The 16,228-nt window shown below is 38.3% G+C and overlaps 2 protein-coding genes and 1 long non-coding RNA gene across 13 annotated transcripts in view; 2 read left to right on the top strand and 1 right to left on the bottom strand.

The window, feature by feature from the left end:
• Positions 1-704: 704 nt before the first annotated feature.
• On the top strand, positions 705-1,812 carry LOC110675196 (putative oxidoreductase GLYR1 homolog). Its single transcript, XM_021839607.1, has 2 exons — positions 705-731; positions 1,176-1,812. The coding sequence occupies exons 1-2, from the start codon at positions 705-707 to the stop codon at positions 1,734-1,736; spliced, it is 588 nt and encodes a 195-aa protein (XP_021695299.1). The 3' UTR covers positions 1,737-1,812.
• A 2,937-nt stretch (positions 1,813-4,749) lies between these two features.
• Positions 4,750-5,452, bottom strand: LOC110675793. Its single transcript, XR_002499803.1, has 2 exons — positions 5,295-5,452; positions 4,750-5,203 (listed from the first exon to the last, which is right to left on the bottom strand). It is a non-coding gene; the product is annotated as an uncharacterized LOC110675793 (long non-coding RNA).
• A 3,179-nt stretch (positions 5,453-8,631) lies between these two features.
• LOC5568244 (AF4/FMR2 family member 4) overlaps positions 8,632-16,228 on the top strand; it is a 303,202-nt gene continuing 295,605 nt past the window's right edge. For 4 of the 11 annotated variants that reach the window (XM_021845889.1, XM_021845888.1, XM_021845885.1 and 1 more), the window contains exon 1: positions 8,634-8,815. The gene's annotated coding sequence lies outside the window, so the exon portion shown is untranslated. Of the gene's footprint in view, positions 9,390-16,228 lie in introns of all 11 variants that reach the window. The other 7 variants (XM_021845887.1, XM_021845886.1, XM_021845884.1 and 4 more) reach the window with 4 other exon arrangements.

Genomic DNA, 16,228 nt, shown 5'->3' with positions numbered 1-16,228 from the left:
ATTATTCAACAGTTGCGAAATGCTTGAGAAAGCGCCTTCCGAAGATGTTACACAGCTACTTGTCGTATAACTGTCGAGATAGAGCAATGACCGATATGAATAAGAGCTGCCAATACAGCTTAAAAGTAGCTGAGTAGATTCGCCAGATTTGTTGGTAAAAGGATCGCATAGAAGCTTTCATTCGTATGTACAGCGCCTTTACTCAGCATAAAGCCGTATAAAGAGGGCCTAGAGAATGTTTACATTTGCACTAAATGTTAGTTGGGTATGCCGCATCTCGAATTATTTTTCAAAATGTGGTGAGTATCCATGTTTTCAAATATTTGTAAGAAAATCAGGAGTGCATATAAACAAAATCTGAAAGCGTTAATATTAATTAAACATGATTGTCTTTCGAAGAAAAATACAAAAACTGGGGGATAGATCTGACGGAAATGGTCTATTCATAACTTTGCCTTTTGAAACCAACATTTGAAAACAAAAATAGACCATTTCCGTCAGAACTTACCCCCAATTTTTATATTTTTCTTCGAAAGACGGTAATTTTTAATGATTATTGACGCTTTTAGATTTTATTTATATGCAGTCCTGATTTTCTTACAATTTTTTAAAAACTTGAGAATTCACCACATTTTGAGCTGAAAATCGTCGTGCGGCACAGTTGTTTCAACCCTATGGGTATACAAAGTGGAGATTTTTCCACAATGTCCAATAACACCCCAATGCAGTTTGTGACATAATGAAATGTCAAATCCCAGCTCACAACAAAATTGGCTCGCTCGCACATTTAAAAAGTGATCAACAATTTTCGTTTGCTTGATAAAACTGCTAGGTATTTATGGCCTCAAACTCCGTGCTCAAACCCTCACCGGAATCATCAAATCAAAGGCTTCTCGCCCTGGTCAGGTCGTATCTCGGAGCCCCCGGCAGAGCTCCGCCGTATTACCGTCAAGAAAAACATTCCCGTTCGATGCATTATCTTCTTTGGTTCCAACCTAGGTTCCAACAACTATGCATGGATCGAGGAAACACAAATCAAGCCATACCAGCAGTTCAAAGAGAAGCTGCTCTCGTCGTGCAAGTCGGCCAGCTAACTCAATATTGAGATACGGAATATCGAGTAAGGGAGAGTTAACTGTAAATATTTTAAACTAATTCTGTCGCGCAAAATTCAGGCCTCGAATCTGAAGTTTGGGTTCCTCGGACTCGGAGGACGATATCTAGAAGCACAAATTCAGGGATCCAAGAACCAAGCGGAGGAAGGAACGTTAATAATTCTGGCCGCCGGCGAACGGTTGCTGTTCGAGGAATGCCAGACCTGCTTTGAAGCCATTTCGCGCAACTCGTTCTACATGGGCGACGTGGGCAATGCCACCAAGATGAATCTGGTCCTGCAGATGATCTCCGGCGTGATGCTGGCCGGTATTGCCGAGGGGCTGGCGCTGGCCGATCAAGCGGGTCTTCAACAGAAGGATGTCCTGGAAGTGCTGGAACTGACAAGCATGTCGTCAGAGCTGGTCATGCAGAAGGGAAATGCAATCATCAAGGGCGAATTCCCGCCCCAGCAGGAACTGAAGCACATGCAGAAGGACCTCAAGCTGGCGCTGAACATGGCCGAAGGTCTGGAGCACCCCCTGCCCATCACGGCCGCCTCCAACGAGGTGTACAAGCACGCGAAACGCCTCGGCTACGGTTCCCACGATTCCAGCGCAGTTTACGTGCGGGCAAGGTTTTAACAGCGACTCGGTCTAGCGCTGAAAGGAGGAGATGTGAGCTTGAAGAATTAAACGGCAACGACGAAGAAGGAATGCATATAAGAGCGCGAGGATGGACCAAGATGGACGCAATAACGCATCCCTGCTGGGCACCTCCGAAGTGTTGGGGTGGGCAGGGACGGCGTGGACGTTTGGAAGAAGGTTAAAGGATTATTTTAAGTAGCTAGTATTTGTTTTCTTTTAGTAGCAAAATACAAATAATGTCAACGAGTCCTGCAGTGAAGGTCAACTCCATATAAAAATGAAAACAATTCCTGCACGAAATGTCAAAGAGCAGGTCCGTCAATTGAATATGATGAGAGAGCAACAGAGATAGCAAATTCTCCGTCACCAGGCAACAAAGTGGTGACGGCGGAGGAACAGCTGATCAATATTCATTACAACGTGGAGATAAATTCATAGGAGAAAAAGGGGTTCCCAAAACCTTCGGAGAGATATAAATTGTAGGGGACCGTGGGGTGAACTAGTGTGCCGCCAGTTTTTCGTTGTTTTTGAATAGTTAGAGGCTTGAAAACATATGGGTTCCTTGGGAAAGTTTGTTCAGTAAATTAAAAGAAAGCTTATGAGCAATTAAAAAAATTTCACGGAAATGGTCTATTGTTTTTTTTTTGTTTCTAATAAAAGAAAAGAACTGTACAATATAGGATTAGAATACCATACTGCACCGTAAATCAACAATTCTACAAACATTATTTGTCCTCTTTGTAATTTTATAGTTCAACTATTTTTGGACCTTTTCTTTTATTGTGAATTAGGTAATAACTGGATAGTATTGTCGTATTCTTTCACACAAAAAAAAAACAATTTATTCTTCAATGGCATCACCAACCGTTACTTTCTTTTCTTTTTTCACCATTTTCATAAACTGAACAAAACCGCGTCGAACACGCACCAACTGAACCGTCCGTGTCAAAAATCGTTCTAGAACTGAGGAGGATGCGCACCGATACCGACTCCGACACCGAAAAACATCCTCTCTCTTTTCTTCCTTCGCTTCGCTTCGTTCCATTCAGCATCAGCGGCTACGACTCAATCGACGTATTTCCCTTTTTTTTTTTTTTTTTTTTTTTTTATTTCTTTATTAGTATCATTCTAAACATTACATTCATTTCTTATATCTAGGTGTTCTGTGTTATTTGACAACACTATCATCCTAATTTGGTAAAACAAATTTAAGATTTTATTAACATTTTGTTAACAACATATTACATTTCATTTGCCGTAGCAGTTCAGTTTTTTTACAGGTGAGTTGATTTCACCTGCTTATAAGAGAAAAAAAAAAGTTTTTAATATACTTAACCTAACTTAACCTAAACATATAACGCATTAATCGTGGCAATAGAAGATTGTAACGATTTTTGCCTGAAATTATTAATGATTGTATTTGACATTTGTTCCAATGTTTCAACATTGGATATTCTATGTAACTCATTGGTATTATACCAGGGAGGAAGCTTCAGAATCATTTTCAAAATTTTATTTTGAATTCTCTGCAGAGCTTTCTTCCTGGTATTACAACAGCTAGTCCATATTTGTTTGAATATCAACAGCTTGTTCTTAAGATAAAGTTTTGATTTTCTATTAATAAGGGGATAGAGACATTTTACATATTTATTACATTTGGCTTGAATGCCCTCAATGTGATTTTTGAAAGTTAAATTCTTATCTAGCATGAGCCCTAGATACTTAACTTCATCTGACCCAGGGGGTGGGAAACTCGGCTCACCTAAAATTGTGCCGATTTGTGCCGACTGTGCCGAAAGTGAGCGACCGTATCGATATGTCATATTTGTTCACTGCACTGCAATAACTGGCAACTCTGTTCGTTCTATGGCAGATTGTTTTTGTTTATTTTCAATATCACCGATTGATCGAATTCGATTGAACAGCATCAAATCTAAAATTTTTGAATGACGAAGGCCGCTATTAAGATTTATGAGCATAATTATGGTAAGTTTTAAGTAAAATTAGCCTTTGGGCTTGTTCACAAATTTCATAACGCTGATGGGAGGGTGGGTGTTCTGCTGGTGTTATGGCTCATACAAAATTTGTAGAATATTCATACAAAAAGCGTTACGAGCGGGTGGATGGGTGTCAAAAATTGCCATTTTCAGCGTTATGAAATATGTGAATGAACCCTTTAATAAATATTACATTCATATAATTTTGCAGTCCAGCGGTAAAGAAATCAAACGGATAATGATCGTAATATTGGATACCCACCAGGGCGCTAAGGATCCGATGAAAGATAGCGGAGTTTTCTAAACAGTTTCCGAAATTTAGTGGATGACCGTGATGGTGAAAATACGAACTTCGAGGGGCGTTTGTTGTGCTGCTGGTAGTGTTGTTAGGATCAGATAATGGTAAGTCTCTTTCGGCTTATCCCCCAGGAGAGAAACTGGAATGACTCAAATTCTCCATCCATACTTGCAGTGCATTCTCAACGACTCAAGGTCAACATGTTACTTTGTACACCCCGATCAGCGGCGATTGAACGAAACGCACGTAATCGGGTGCAGTTTCAAGCTAGGCGAATCCGTGGGTGTTCTGCAATTTATTCGTTTAAAGGTGGACATTGATTTTGTAGTGCGAAAGCATCCTGCTTCTCATTACGCTCTTGCTCTGGCGCCGCACCTGTCTTTGCGGGAGAATATATTCCAACTGCGCAGCCAAGGTGGTCTTCACATTTCCGCTGTGGTTCTGATCAACAATGCCAAGGAGTTGGGGCAGTTTAGCCAGGAATCGTGCTGCCAGAACCAATTTAGCAGACTTTCCGGAGAGGGAGAAGATACGTGCGATGTGGAGCGACCGGAAAGCATTTGGAATCCATGGGAGACGGGGCTGATGATACTTCTCACTGGAAACTACCTTCAGTACAGTGTCAATGCAGACTCATATTATCGATGGTACGCCAATGACTTGCTATTGGTTGCAAAGTAATAAAGAAGCTATATTGGAAGCAAACCAAGACACATAGTTTATAAATTATTCATCTTTATTTTTAGTTTTATTTTCATCATTGAAATCCTTCACAGGTTCCTCTTCATTTTCTTCAGCTGTCCTACCTTGGTCGGAATCTCTGCCAAGGGTGATCAATTTACCTTCCCGCTTCAGTCTCGAAGAGTTGATGTCAACGATCTATCTTTAATCTTTTTGATGTTTGCCTTTTACGGCCATGTACTGGATTCCATGCGAGTACCACTTGACCATTTCGATCAGGTATATTCCCAGCATTCCTTGGCAGAGATTTCGAAACTTGTTCCTCTTCCAGGTCCTCTTCAGTAGTTGGTCACAATCAAATCCGACAAGATGTTGGGTAGGACCACTTTGAAATATGTACCTCCGTTTGGAATCTCGGTGATCACGATGTTTCGGTTCCCGTCGTGGATATGTTTGAGCGGGTTACCACGAGGTGCGATTATGTATACCTGCATAGCAGAGACGCATTCATTAGATTGGCCATCGTCGGACGGTGGCACAGAAAGGTCTCCTGCACCGTATTCTTCATTTTGTACTTACCAAACAAATTCGGGATAACAACAATCTGGTTGAGCCGCACGACCATTTGATGTGGTTAGTAAAAACAAAGTTTCAGCTGTCAAATCCAATCAGCGGAAAGAAAAATAAACTGTCGATTAGAAGGGTGCCCAGATGTGCTGAACTGTGCCGAATACTGTGCCGGGCACAATGTGCCGAGTTTCCCACCCCCTGCCTTTTTGCGTGAAGGACAATTCCAAAAATTGGACTTATGGTTAGCCCCGCAATTACAACATATTAATTTGGTGGTATCTTCCTTCACTGGACAGACGTCTTTGGCGTGAGAAGAACCTCCGCAAATCATGCATTTAGCATCCATGCGACAATTTTTTGTACCATGACCCCACTTTTGCCACCGACGGCACTGAGTGGGGTTCTGGTAATTTCCTCCAGGTTTCTGGAAATGTTCCCATGTCACACGGACATCAAACAAAAGTTTTGCTTTTTCTAAAGCTTTAATATTATTTAGTTCTTTTTTGTTAAAGTGAACTAAATAAAATTCTTGAGAAAGCCCTTTCCGAACAATGCCAGATTGGGTTCTCTTTTTCATAATGATTACTTGGACTGGGGAAAATCCAAGTAAATCATTTATTCCATTTTTGATCTCTTCAGGTGATTTATAGTCACTTGAGAGACCTTTCAAGACAACTTTGAACAAACGTTCAGTTTTGTCGTCATAAGTAAAAAATTTGTGCTTCTTCTCTTCAAGATGTCTGAGAAGAAGCTCACGATCTTTAAGAGTTTCCGGCAAAACGCGACAGTCTTCTTTCTTTGCGATTTGGAAGGAAACCTTGATTCCCCTAATGGAGTTCAAGATCTTCTGCCTAAATCCCCCAAATTCGGAACAACTGACCACGATAGGCGGCACTCTTTGCTTCCTCACTTGAATCAAAGAGCCTGGACTAGAGGCTGCTTCGATTTGGTGTTCGGAAAATTTGTCTAGAGCATCGAACTGATTGCTCATTTCGATACAATTATTCATTTCACCCTTGGAAGAAAGTTCGCATTCCAGGGAAGCGTCCTTTCTTCCATTCTTGCCACGTGTAATGACAGTTTTAAAACCCACTTTTTTGGAAGGAAGTAGTGAATTCAGAGATTCACCCTTCATTTTGTTTGTTGTTGATACCATGTTTAATTAATAAACGAAAGAAGACGTGACCTTCGAAAGGTTTTTTCCCAAGACGGTGTCCAAGAAGGATTACCACCGCTAGCTTTCGCCAACGGGTCCAACGAAAAATCGAAGGCACGGGTCCAAACAAGGATCGTAAAGGGATCAATAGTAGAAAAAATAGTACTGAAAAGTACTGTTTTAGTAGCACTGAAAAGTACCGTTTTTAATTTTAGCACTGAAAAGTACTGTTTTTGTAGCACTGAAAAGTACTGTTTTTGTAGCACTGAAAAGTACTGTTTTATTGCTTTAGGTAGTTTTTAAGAAAACTTCCAAGAGCAGAGAGAATTCGTGTACGCACAGCACGAAGGTACGATGCGCACTGACGTATTTCTCTTCTGCATCCATTCAGCTCAACGCCTCTGCCGTCGCAAAACTTGGGTTTGGCAATTACAATTGGGTTGTTTAGTGATGAGCAATTCACAGTTCTTTGTAGCTTGATCGAAAAAGCACATTTTTCTAAGTGTAACACGATTTTATTGCGCTTCAATATCTTTATTTTGATATAACAAATGATTAAAAAAGATTTCATTACGTCGACTCAATGACATTTCAATTTACATAATGACAGCTCGTCCCGAAGTAAAATTTGCCGAGGGGTGATTCAAACGCGATTTCCATACTAAATTCAAACGTATTTTAAAAATAGTTCCAGGGCACGGAAAATTATGAAACTTTGGATTCTGACTCAGTTTGTAACGTAGAATCAGAATATGTAAAAAACAGGATACCCCTAAACAAGCCAATTACACTGATGGAAATTCCCTAGCGGTTATAATATGTAACGTTGGTTCTTCTTTTTTTGCGACAAGTTTAAGCAGTTTGTAATTTTTACGATGCATTACATGTAATAGATATACAAATGTATATATTTTATTTAATTACTTACTAATACTACAAGTATGTCAACTGTTTTGTAAATTGTAAACGAAAAATATTGTTCGAAAAAATCAGAGCTTTTTTATGGTTACATAACTTAACCGCCTATTCCCCACATAGTTATTTTCCAAAATACAATTTATGGAACGTGTAGGGATTATGAGAGGTTAGCAGCAGAGTATAGTTAAAACAAAATATGTTCGTGAACCAACGAACTGTTTAACTAGTACTGAAAATGAAATCAATGCAGATCATAGTAGGCATAGGTTTACGAAAGAAAAAGAGGAATCAGTTTGTTGATGTGTTTTGGGAAGAATAAACGTGCTCTTATAATGATGAAGAAAGTGTTAATTATTTAGTCTAACTCGATTGAAATTCTAAGGGAAGCGTGATCGGGAAAGTGTCTGAATTCGGCTACTTAAAAAGGTCTAGTCACTACAGAACGGTCAAAACTAGTGATCCTTTATAGAGAGATAAGCGGAAGTAAAATGGAATGATTTGGCAACAGACCAGCAGTGCTGGTCGGCGTCGAGAATAATATTGTAACACAGACATGACTTCCTCATTGCTAAAAAGTGTATTTTGTTTCGTTATAGATCTTTGAGGTACATATCCAAACTAATAAACAGCCGCAAAAATCAACAACTAAAAATCGTATTGACAAAAAATTAAAAAAGAAAAATATTTAATTTTTTTGCTTCATGCACAATTACTTTTACCGAAATATTTTCAAGCGGATTATATTACTCTTCAAGAAAAGCTCAAAACAAACATAACGCATGTTCGTTTGGCTCACAATTTGACAGCTCTCGCTGCTCGATTGGCTCACACTTTGACAGAAATGTCAGCTTCCGCGAATCTCTCTTATAAAGGATTACTAGTCAAAACCGTTCCCGGTACGGTGGGTTTATTGTTAATATTAATGTAAAATGAAACTGTTATGGTATTGTCGCATATGGTTGTGAATAGTACAGGAAACAGTAGAGGTATAGTTCACGGGTATGCGGGCTGAACTTTTGGTAGCTCGCAATCTAAGCCAGCTGTCTCCTCTCGCTCAGACTGTGTTTAAACGCTCTTTGTCTCTTTGTATTTCAGTCTCTTTAGTAATTCCGTGTGGACTCTAACGTCTGATATGTCAAACGCATCAATAACTGTCATTTTACAAGACGTCCCACATGTTCCAAACACAAACGCCATCCGCGCTGCTCGCGTTGACAGTTCGCTTGTGGGTCCGAAGGGCGGAGCGCAGGGGTAAAGAAGGCCCCCCATTAGAAAAGCGGTGTTCGTGCGAGTGCGAGGAGATGGACAAAAACGGGCCAGAGGGAGAGGAGAGCGCAAGAAACAAAAAAAAAATAAGAAAATAAAATGGCGATCTTTGCGTGTTGTACATTTTCGATCGGTGCGACTGTGAATGGAATTTTCTACTAGAAGAAGCTCCGGGAGCGCCAATTTTACGGTTTGTACGGGTGCAATCCGGCCAGTTGCTGCCGAAGCGACTGTTAGTTTCGTGAATATCGACCCCCGGGAAGCGGAACCGGATGTGGCCATTGGCGAATTCCTAGTGGGAAAGTGTTTCGATTAGAGATTTTTGCTGACGATGGGGGAGAAGACAGCAGAGTGATATATTTTTTTTGGCGAGTGAGTGAACAAACGAATGACCCCCCCCAAATAGAAGAACAAGGGGGCGCGAGTGAGAAGAAGAAGAAGTGCACATCACAGACGGATGATCAATCCGAGAGTCCGGCAACGAAAAGGGTGCTAAATGGGTTGCGACGGACGAAGCAGGCCTTGAGAGAGTGGCCGGATTTTTATTTTCTAGTGAAAATCGTCGCGAATTAAAATCGGCACACACAAACATTCAAGTGCTGAAAGGAATGTTCTGATGTGCAAGACGGTGTCAAAATTAATGACACTGGTGCAAGTGGAGTACCACTGTTAAAGACGGTAGTTCCGTTTTCTTAGGACGTTTTTGTTCCGTTCGGTGACAGCCGAAACCGCTTTCCGGAACCTATAAAAAACGTTCAGTCAGGGTAAGGTGTATTTTTTAATCGTCACGTACGAAGGGAGTGAGCGAGGAAGCGAAAGGTGGTGTTTGTGTGTGTAGCATTTCACACCAATCGGAAAAAGACAGAATTCCAAAGTGTGGATTGTTTTGGACTTTTTGGAAGTGGAAACAAAAACAATCGCGATTGTTTCATCGGATGTTTTGGGGAACATGAATTCCTGCGATTGACAAGCAAATGCGTGATTAATCATCTCCCTGTTGTAATCTAATCTCGTCAAGATTGGCACTGGGGGATCATTCCTGTGGAACCACCTTGTCAATTCGACAATATCTAAAAAAAATCGATTACTGAAATTGTACCTCCATTTTCTATACGATTGGTCTATTTTAAATTACGGCTTATGTAATGTAATACCTACTTGATAAGCACCAAACAACGGCAAAAACTTGATTATATATATTTTGAATTAGGTATTTTGAAATTCACAAAATTGGAATGCTGTTTCCGGGTTTTCATAAGATTTACTTTAATGCGTTTTCTATTTATAAACAGGTGGCACACTTGCCCAAACAAATACAGATCTCTATTGAAGTGAATTTCATATATAAAATCTAATGCGTTTTTCGTCAAAATGGTACTTAGTTTTGCCTGTATCATATGTTTAAAATGATACTGGAAAAAATACATTAATTTCTTATATCTATCTAGGTATTCTGTGTTGGGTAACACTAGCATCCTAATTTGGTAAAACTAAATTAAACGTTTAATAACATTTTGAGAACATCATATTTTATTTCATTTGCCGTAGTAGTTTAGAATTTCTACAGGTGAGTTGAAAAACGCTTTCCATTAAGTAAGTTCTTCTTCTTCTTCTTTTTGGCGTTGCATCCCAACTGGAACACAGGCTACTCATCAGCTTAGTGTTCTTATGAGCACTTCCACAGTTATTAACTGAGAGCTTTCTATGACGATTGACCATTTTTGCATGCGTATATCGTGTGGCAGGTACGATGATACTCTATGCCCAGGGAAGTCGAGAAAATTGCCAACCCGAAAAGATCCTCGACCGGTGGGATTCGAACCCACGACTCTCAGCTTGGTCTTGCTGAGTAGCTGTGCGTTTACCGCTACGGCTATCTGGGCCCCATGGGACCTGTCTGATGGTCAATTGAGACAATTCCATAATTATTTTGCACGGATCTTCAATGTTTGCAACTGAATCATAAACCATTAGTATATTCCGATTCTTTCAACTCAATTGCAATTATTCTGGTCGGTTCCGGATTCCCTGAAACCAATTTCACATCGACATCGATCTTAAAGAATTTACAACTGATGTATAATACATTGTATATTGAGTAGACCTGTGCTCAGAATTATTTTTAATCGGCGGCGGCGTCGTTGGCGTCATTAAATACCACACTTTTCAATTATAATATTTTTAGAATTTTCCGGTGATTAAATTTGTTGCCCTACATTCGTTTAAATGGAATAATTTCTTGAGGATCCGTGGAAATATCCCTATAAGAATTTCTGAAACATGCTTCATGAGATCCCTGAAAAAATCTCTTCATAAACTTCAGCAGCAAAACCTGTAAAATTCTAAAAATTCGTGTTTTCTGTAGAAGGTCTCAAAAGTTTTTCACAAGTGTCGGATTGTTTCGCGGTCTTCGGCAATATGCTTCATCGTAAAATCCTATCGAAGTCTGTGTTCAGAATTTTTATAGAGGACAATGGGCGACCTCTGGCTATTTTTCTTTGCAAAAGTAAGTTTTCCCATAGTAAATCCCAGACACACTTTGAACGGATGGCGCTAAAATATAGTTTCACCGATCGAGCTGAAATTTTGCACAGTTATTATGGGATCCAAATCCATCCATCCGGGAAATCCGGAAAAAGCGGGAAAAAACCCGAGAATTACAAATCAAGCCTAATTTTTCAAATCGGCGTATCTAACATTTGGAAGGATTCGAGAAAAATGCGATGCAATATATTGTAAAGCATTTTAAATCCTGTTTAAAATGTTTTGCATTTTTTCTATTGCTGTGTCTTCTATAAGTTGAAAAAAAGAACACCGTTTCTAACCACTATTAAACAATTCCGATTTGTTTTGAATTAGATTGAAAAACTGGTGAAATTATCGAATAAACCCTTTTGCTTTGTGCTGCTCACATACACCATGATGATTCGTCGATATCATACCTTGCTTGATACATACACCTTGCTTGATGCGTCGGTTTGACAGTTCATTTATCACATGCGTCACGTCATATACACCAGTATTGTTTTGAAGTTGCACATACACCGGTTTGCAAATTCCCATAAAACATAATAAAGTTTGTTCTATTCGTCAGTTTCTACGTTCAACTACACGAATATTGAATGTTTCCAATTTCAACTCGACTAACAGGAGCACCGGACGGAGCCGTGAGTAACAAAAGTAAATGGAGAACAGTTCTTGTGAAAAATTTGGTGAGAAATTTGTCTAAAACCGAATACTGATGATGTTCCACATCAGTTTGCCGACCCGTCAGCTTACTGCAGCTGTGAAAATCCGAATCTCTCGATTTCCAACATGTTTAGTAATTCGAAAACAGTATGACGTATCTGCTGATTAAAATTTTATGTTTTGATTCTGCATATAGGTCGCTTTGCTATGAGCATATGTACGGTGTATGTGCTAGCATGAAAAATGTTGACAGTTGAGTCGCTTTGCAATGGTAGGGTGTATGTAGCCAAATTAAAAACACTGAGTAAAGTGCACATAGGGCAGAATTGAAATTTATTTCAAAAAATCAAAAAAATGTTTTAGGATTACTTTTTTGGACTCAATATGTAGATTATGCGTTTGTCAAGCCCATGCAAAGCAAATCTCGATTTGTTTATTTTTGCAGTTACGTCGGAATGAAGAATTATGCTTGAAATGATCGGGAAAAATACGGGAAATACCCGGAAATCTGGAGAACACACCTGGAAAATACAGTCATCTCTCCCTTACTCGATATTCTGTATCTCGATATTTCCCCTAACTCGATGGAATGCGCGGTCCCTTCAATCTAGCATGCTTTGATACCTCTGTAAGTCGATACCTCTCTAACTCGATGTTCCCTAACTCGATGCTATCTGTTTGAGTTTCCCAAGTAAGTTTACCTCTCTAACTCGATATTTTAATGAAAAGTTTCAAATGTCCTCCAAACGATAATAAATTTCATGAATTCGATTATTATGGTTAAATTGACAGTAAAATTAAAATTTACTGCCAATTTCTGGGTGCTAAAATTTTTAATTTTTGCAGATCGGTTAAAAAGTGTCGCATAGGTAAATGTGGAAAAATTGTATTGTTTTTCATGTTAAAATAACTATTCTGAATGTATTTTGTCAAAATAATAAAAAGTTTAAAATTTGAAAAATATGTGTTCTGTATCTCGATACCTCCCTTACTCGATGGTCCCTTCAATATCGAGTAAGGGAGAGTTAACTGTATGTATTTCAAGCATCAGACTACCGTTTTATTTCAATTTCTATGGGCGAAGCTAGAAAATGTTTCTTTGCATCATGACTTTTGATGAGTTTCTGTGGAGATAGTTAACGTTCCAAATCCTTGACACAATTCTAAAAGGGTATTAAAGGATTCCTGATAAAGTTCTTTGCGGAATGCTTGTTAGATTTCCGTTTAGATTCATAACAAATTTTTATTGAGATCTTAGCTGGAATGATAACGGGAATCGAACTGATCATTGATAAGTTTCCTGAAAGTTTTTTTTTTAAGATCACTAAAATGGTTATTAGTAGATTTCTAATAAGGTGTTTAGTAGATTCTAGAAAAAGTCCTTGGCTAATAATGCTTGAAATTCTTAGTAGATTCGTCGAGACTGGAAAAAAGCTAAGCCAAATAATATATTTTGCATATTTCTTTGGAAATCTACAGAAATCCTAGATGGCTTAATTGTTTTATGAGTTTCTGGGTTTATTGATGATTCGGTTTCTGTATTACTAGTTTGACTAGTCCTTGAGGCCCATGATGAAATTTTGTGTGGATTTCTGCAATTTACAACAAATTCTTCCAATCATCATAAACATTCCCAGTTTCTTGGAAGTTGATTCAAAAAATCCAACGCTAAATCTTTGCTTGGAAGATGTAATCTTGGATGCATGGTCAGTCAGCTTCATAGGAGAATACATGTTTGGAGATATCGTTTCTGTTAAAAACAAACTCTCCTTGGATCCAACATGATATTCACCAGATACAAAATTTCTCCAGAAACCAGCCATGGGTTATGTATTATGTATCATTCCGAAGACATTCTTAGATAGATGGTTATTGAACTTTACCCTTTTGTAAAAATATAGTCTAAGTTAAAATATACAAATTTTGTGGAAATAAGCAGAGCTGAAATTTGTTTATATAATTCTAAACTCTTTTTGAACTTCCTTCTAATTCTAGGGGGTGGATGGTCTTTTAGATACTGCAACAAATATTATAAATCGTGTTGAGCAAAACTTTTTTGAAATTCAAACCTTTTTGGTCTCACAGTATTATAAATTTATTAATTCATGAAAAAGTCTTTCAAATTTGTTCATTTTGCATGAAAAAAAAACCTACAAATCGCTGGATCAATTTGTTATACTTTTTAATATTCTGAGCTTCCGGGAAAAATTCGGTAATTTAAAAACTAATTTTGAATGGACACCCTGCAAATGCAATTCAAAAAGTGGATTAGAGCGAGAATCTAAATTCTGTCCCACACTACTAGACATATCTTTTTGAAACGGCTCATTCAGAGTCAGATTCACAAATACTTCAATACAGAGTCAGAATTAGGGCGAATATGAAAACTAATACATTCTCAGTAAAATCGGGTTGAAGTTCAATTTTATATTATGTTTCCGATCGATTTAATTGCATGATGCATTTTCGTAGGATCCATTACGATATTAATTTTGTAACAAAACATTTAAATTATGTTCATTTTATGAACATCATGTTAAAATAAATAAAAATACTAAATGCGCCATTCATCAAAATGTAGAGCTGTTGTGCCCCTAGATTTTTCGTCTCTTTCAGTTTGACAGCAGCGATTGCGCCTTTTGACCTCGTCCTTCTGGTTTGACTATCATCAGCTTCGCCGTTTCGCTACGCTCCTTCAAACGATCCTTCATCACTATCGCCCTTCTGCCACACTCAATCTCAAATGCGCCCGGTTACCGCAGGGGGGAAGATGGGGAAAATTGACATCGAAGTTCGCATCGAAAGAGAATATCAAATGCGCCTTTATGTTTTATTCATTTATTTCGTGAAAAACGTTATTGTTAAGGAACAGGTGTGCATTATATGATTGTAATTTATCAAATAAATTGTTAGATGAATAAAACTCAATTTGTTTACATTTAGGCCGTTATTCTGGTACTGTATTTACTTTCTTTCCATCTGCAATTCTCCATAACCAATGAGTCACACTAACATTTCACAAATAGTACAATTCAGTCTGGAGCGTTAGGACTCAGCAAGAGAAATTTGATCATAAATGCGAAATATCGTCCGTCCCGAAAGGGATAATGCATTTGGAAAGTGCAGAGAAAACGCGAAAATTGGCTGCATGTATTACTTAAGGTGAAACAGTTTGGAATCAACTTCTAAGAACTTCAAAGGCACAAATCTCGCGTAAAAAGCACCCAAAAACAGTGCACTATTTAGGCGAATTTTCTTTCTTTCAGAATTGTCGACAACTTTGATGAAAGAATTAGTAAAACAATCGTGATTTATTGCTCAGACATGTCTTCAAGAGAATTCATGGATAATTCGCTGGAAAGAAATTCAGGAACGATCTCTGAAGAATTTCCTTGGACGATTTTCTTAATGAGTAATGCAACTAATACAACTCGATGAGGATACAGTCGTTGTTTCCCTGAAGACAAATGATATTAGTATAATCGCTAGAGAAATACCTTGAAAATCGTTTTAAAACACTGAAAAGGCTTAAATTAAATTAAAAAAAAAACATTGTTTTATTTTTTTTAATCTTTTCTTCCAGGAGGAATCCTTGATTGTATAGAGAAACTTATCAAAACAATTTCTAGGGGAAGTAAGGGCCTTCCTTAGCCGAGTGGTTAGAGTCCGCGGCTTCAAAGCAAAGCCATGCTGAAGGTGTCTGGGTCCAATTCCCGGTCAGTCCAGGATCTTTTCGTAATGGAAATTTCCTTGACTTCCCTGGGCATAGAGTACCTGCCACGCGATATACGAATGCGAAAATGGCAACTTTAGCAAAGAAAGCTCTCAGTTAATAACTGTGGAAGTGCTTATAAGAACACTAAGGTGAGAAGCAGGCTCTGTCCCAGTGAGGACGTAATGACAAGAAGAAGAAGTAAGGATTAATCTCTGGAGGAATTAATAGAGTGGCTCTACTTTAAATCCTTGGAGAAATTCCTATATAAGTTCCTAACAAAACATTAGTAGAGTAATCCCTGGAAGATTTTATTTTAAGATTTTGGGAATAATTTCTGCAAAATTTTAAAAACCTTTCCAGGAGAAATTCAAGAGATAACTGAAGTAATTCACCAAGGTATCCCTGGAACAATATATCCTGTTGTTATCACGGGAAAAGTTTTCAAGAAATCTTGGATGGAATTTTTAATTGCAGGAGAAATTCCATGTTGTCCTTCAGATTAATTGGTAGATACATGTGATGCAATTCATGAATTAATAATTTGATGAAAACCTCTGAAAAAGTTTGTTACATAAACCTAATGAAATTCTTGGAATAAGCCCTGGTGGAATTCCTGAACGACTATTTAAAGACAGTCTTGGAGGAACTGCTGTAGAAATTTTTTATGGTATTCCTCGAAGAATCCCTTTGGGAACCATG

The sequence above is a fragment of the Aedes aegypti genome, chromosome 2, assembly GCF_002204515.2.
Source record: "Aedes aegypti strain LVP_AGWG chromosome 2, AaegL5.0 Primary Assembly, whole genome shotgun sequence".
Lineage (NCBI taxonomy): Eukaryota > Metazoa > Arthropoda > Insecta > Diptera > Culicidae > Aedes > Aedes aegypti.
Note: the sequence above shows the minus strand (reverse complement) of the source record. Positions and strands in the feature narration are given on the sequence as shown.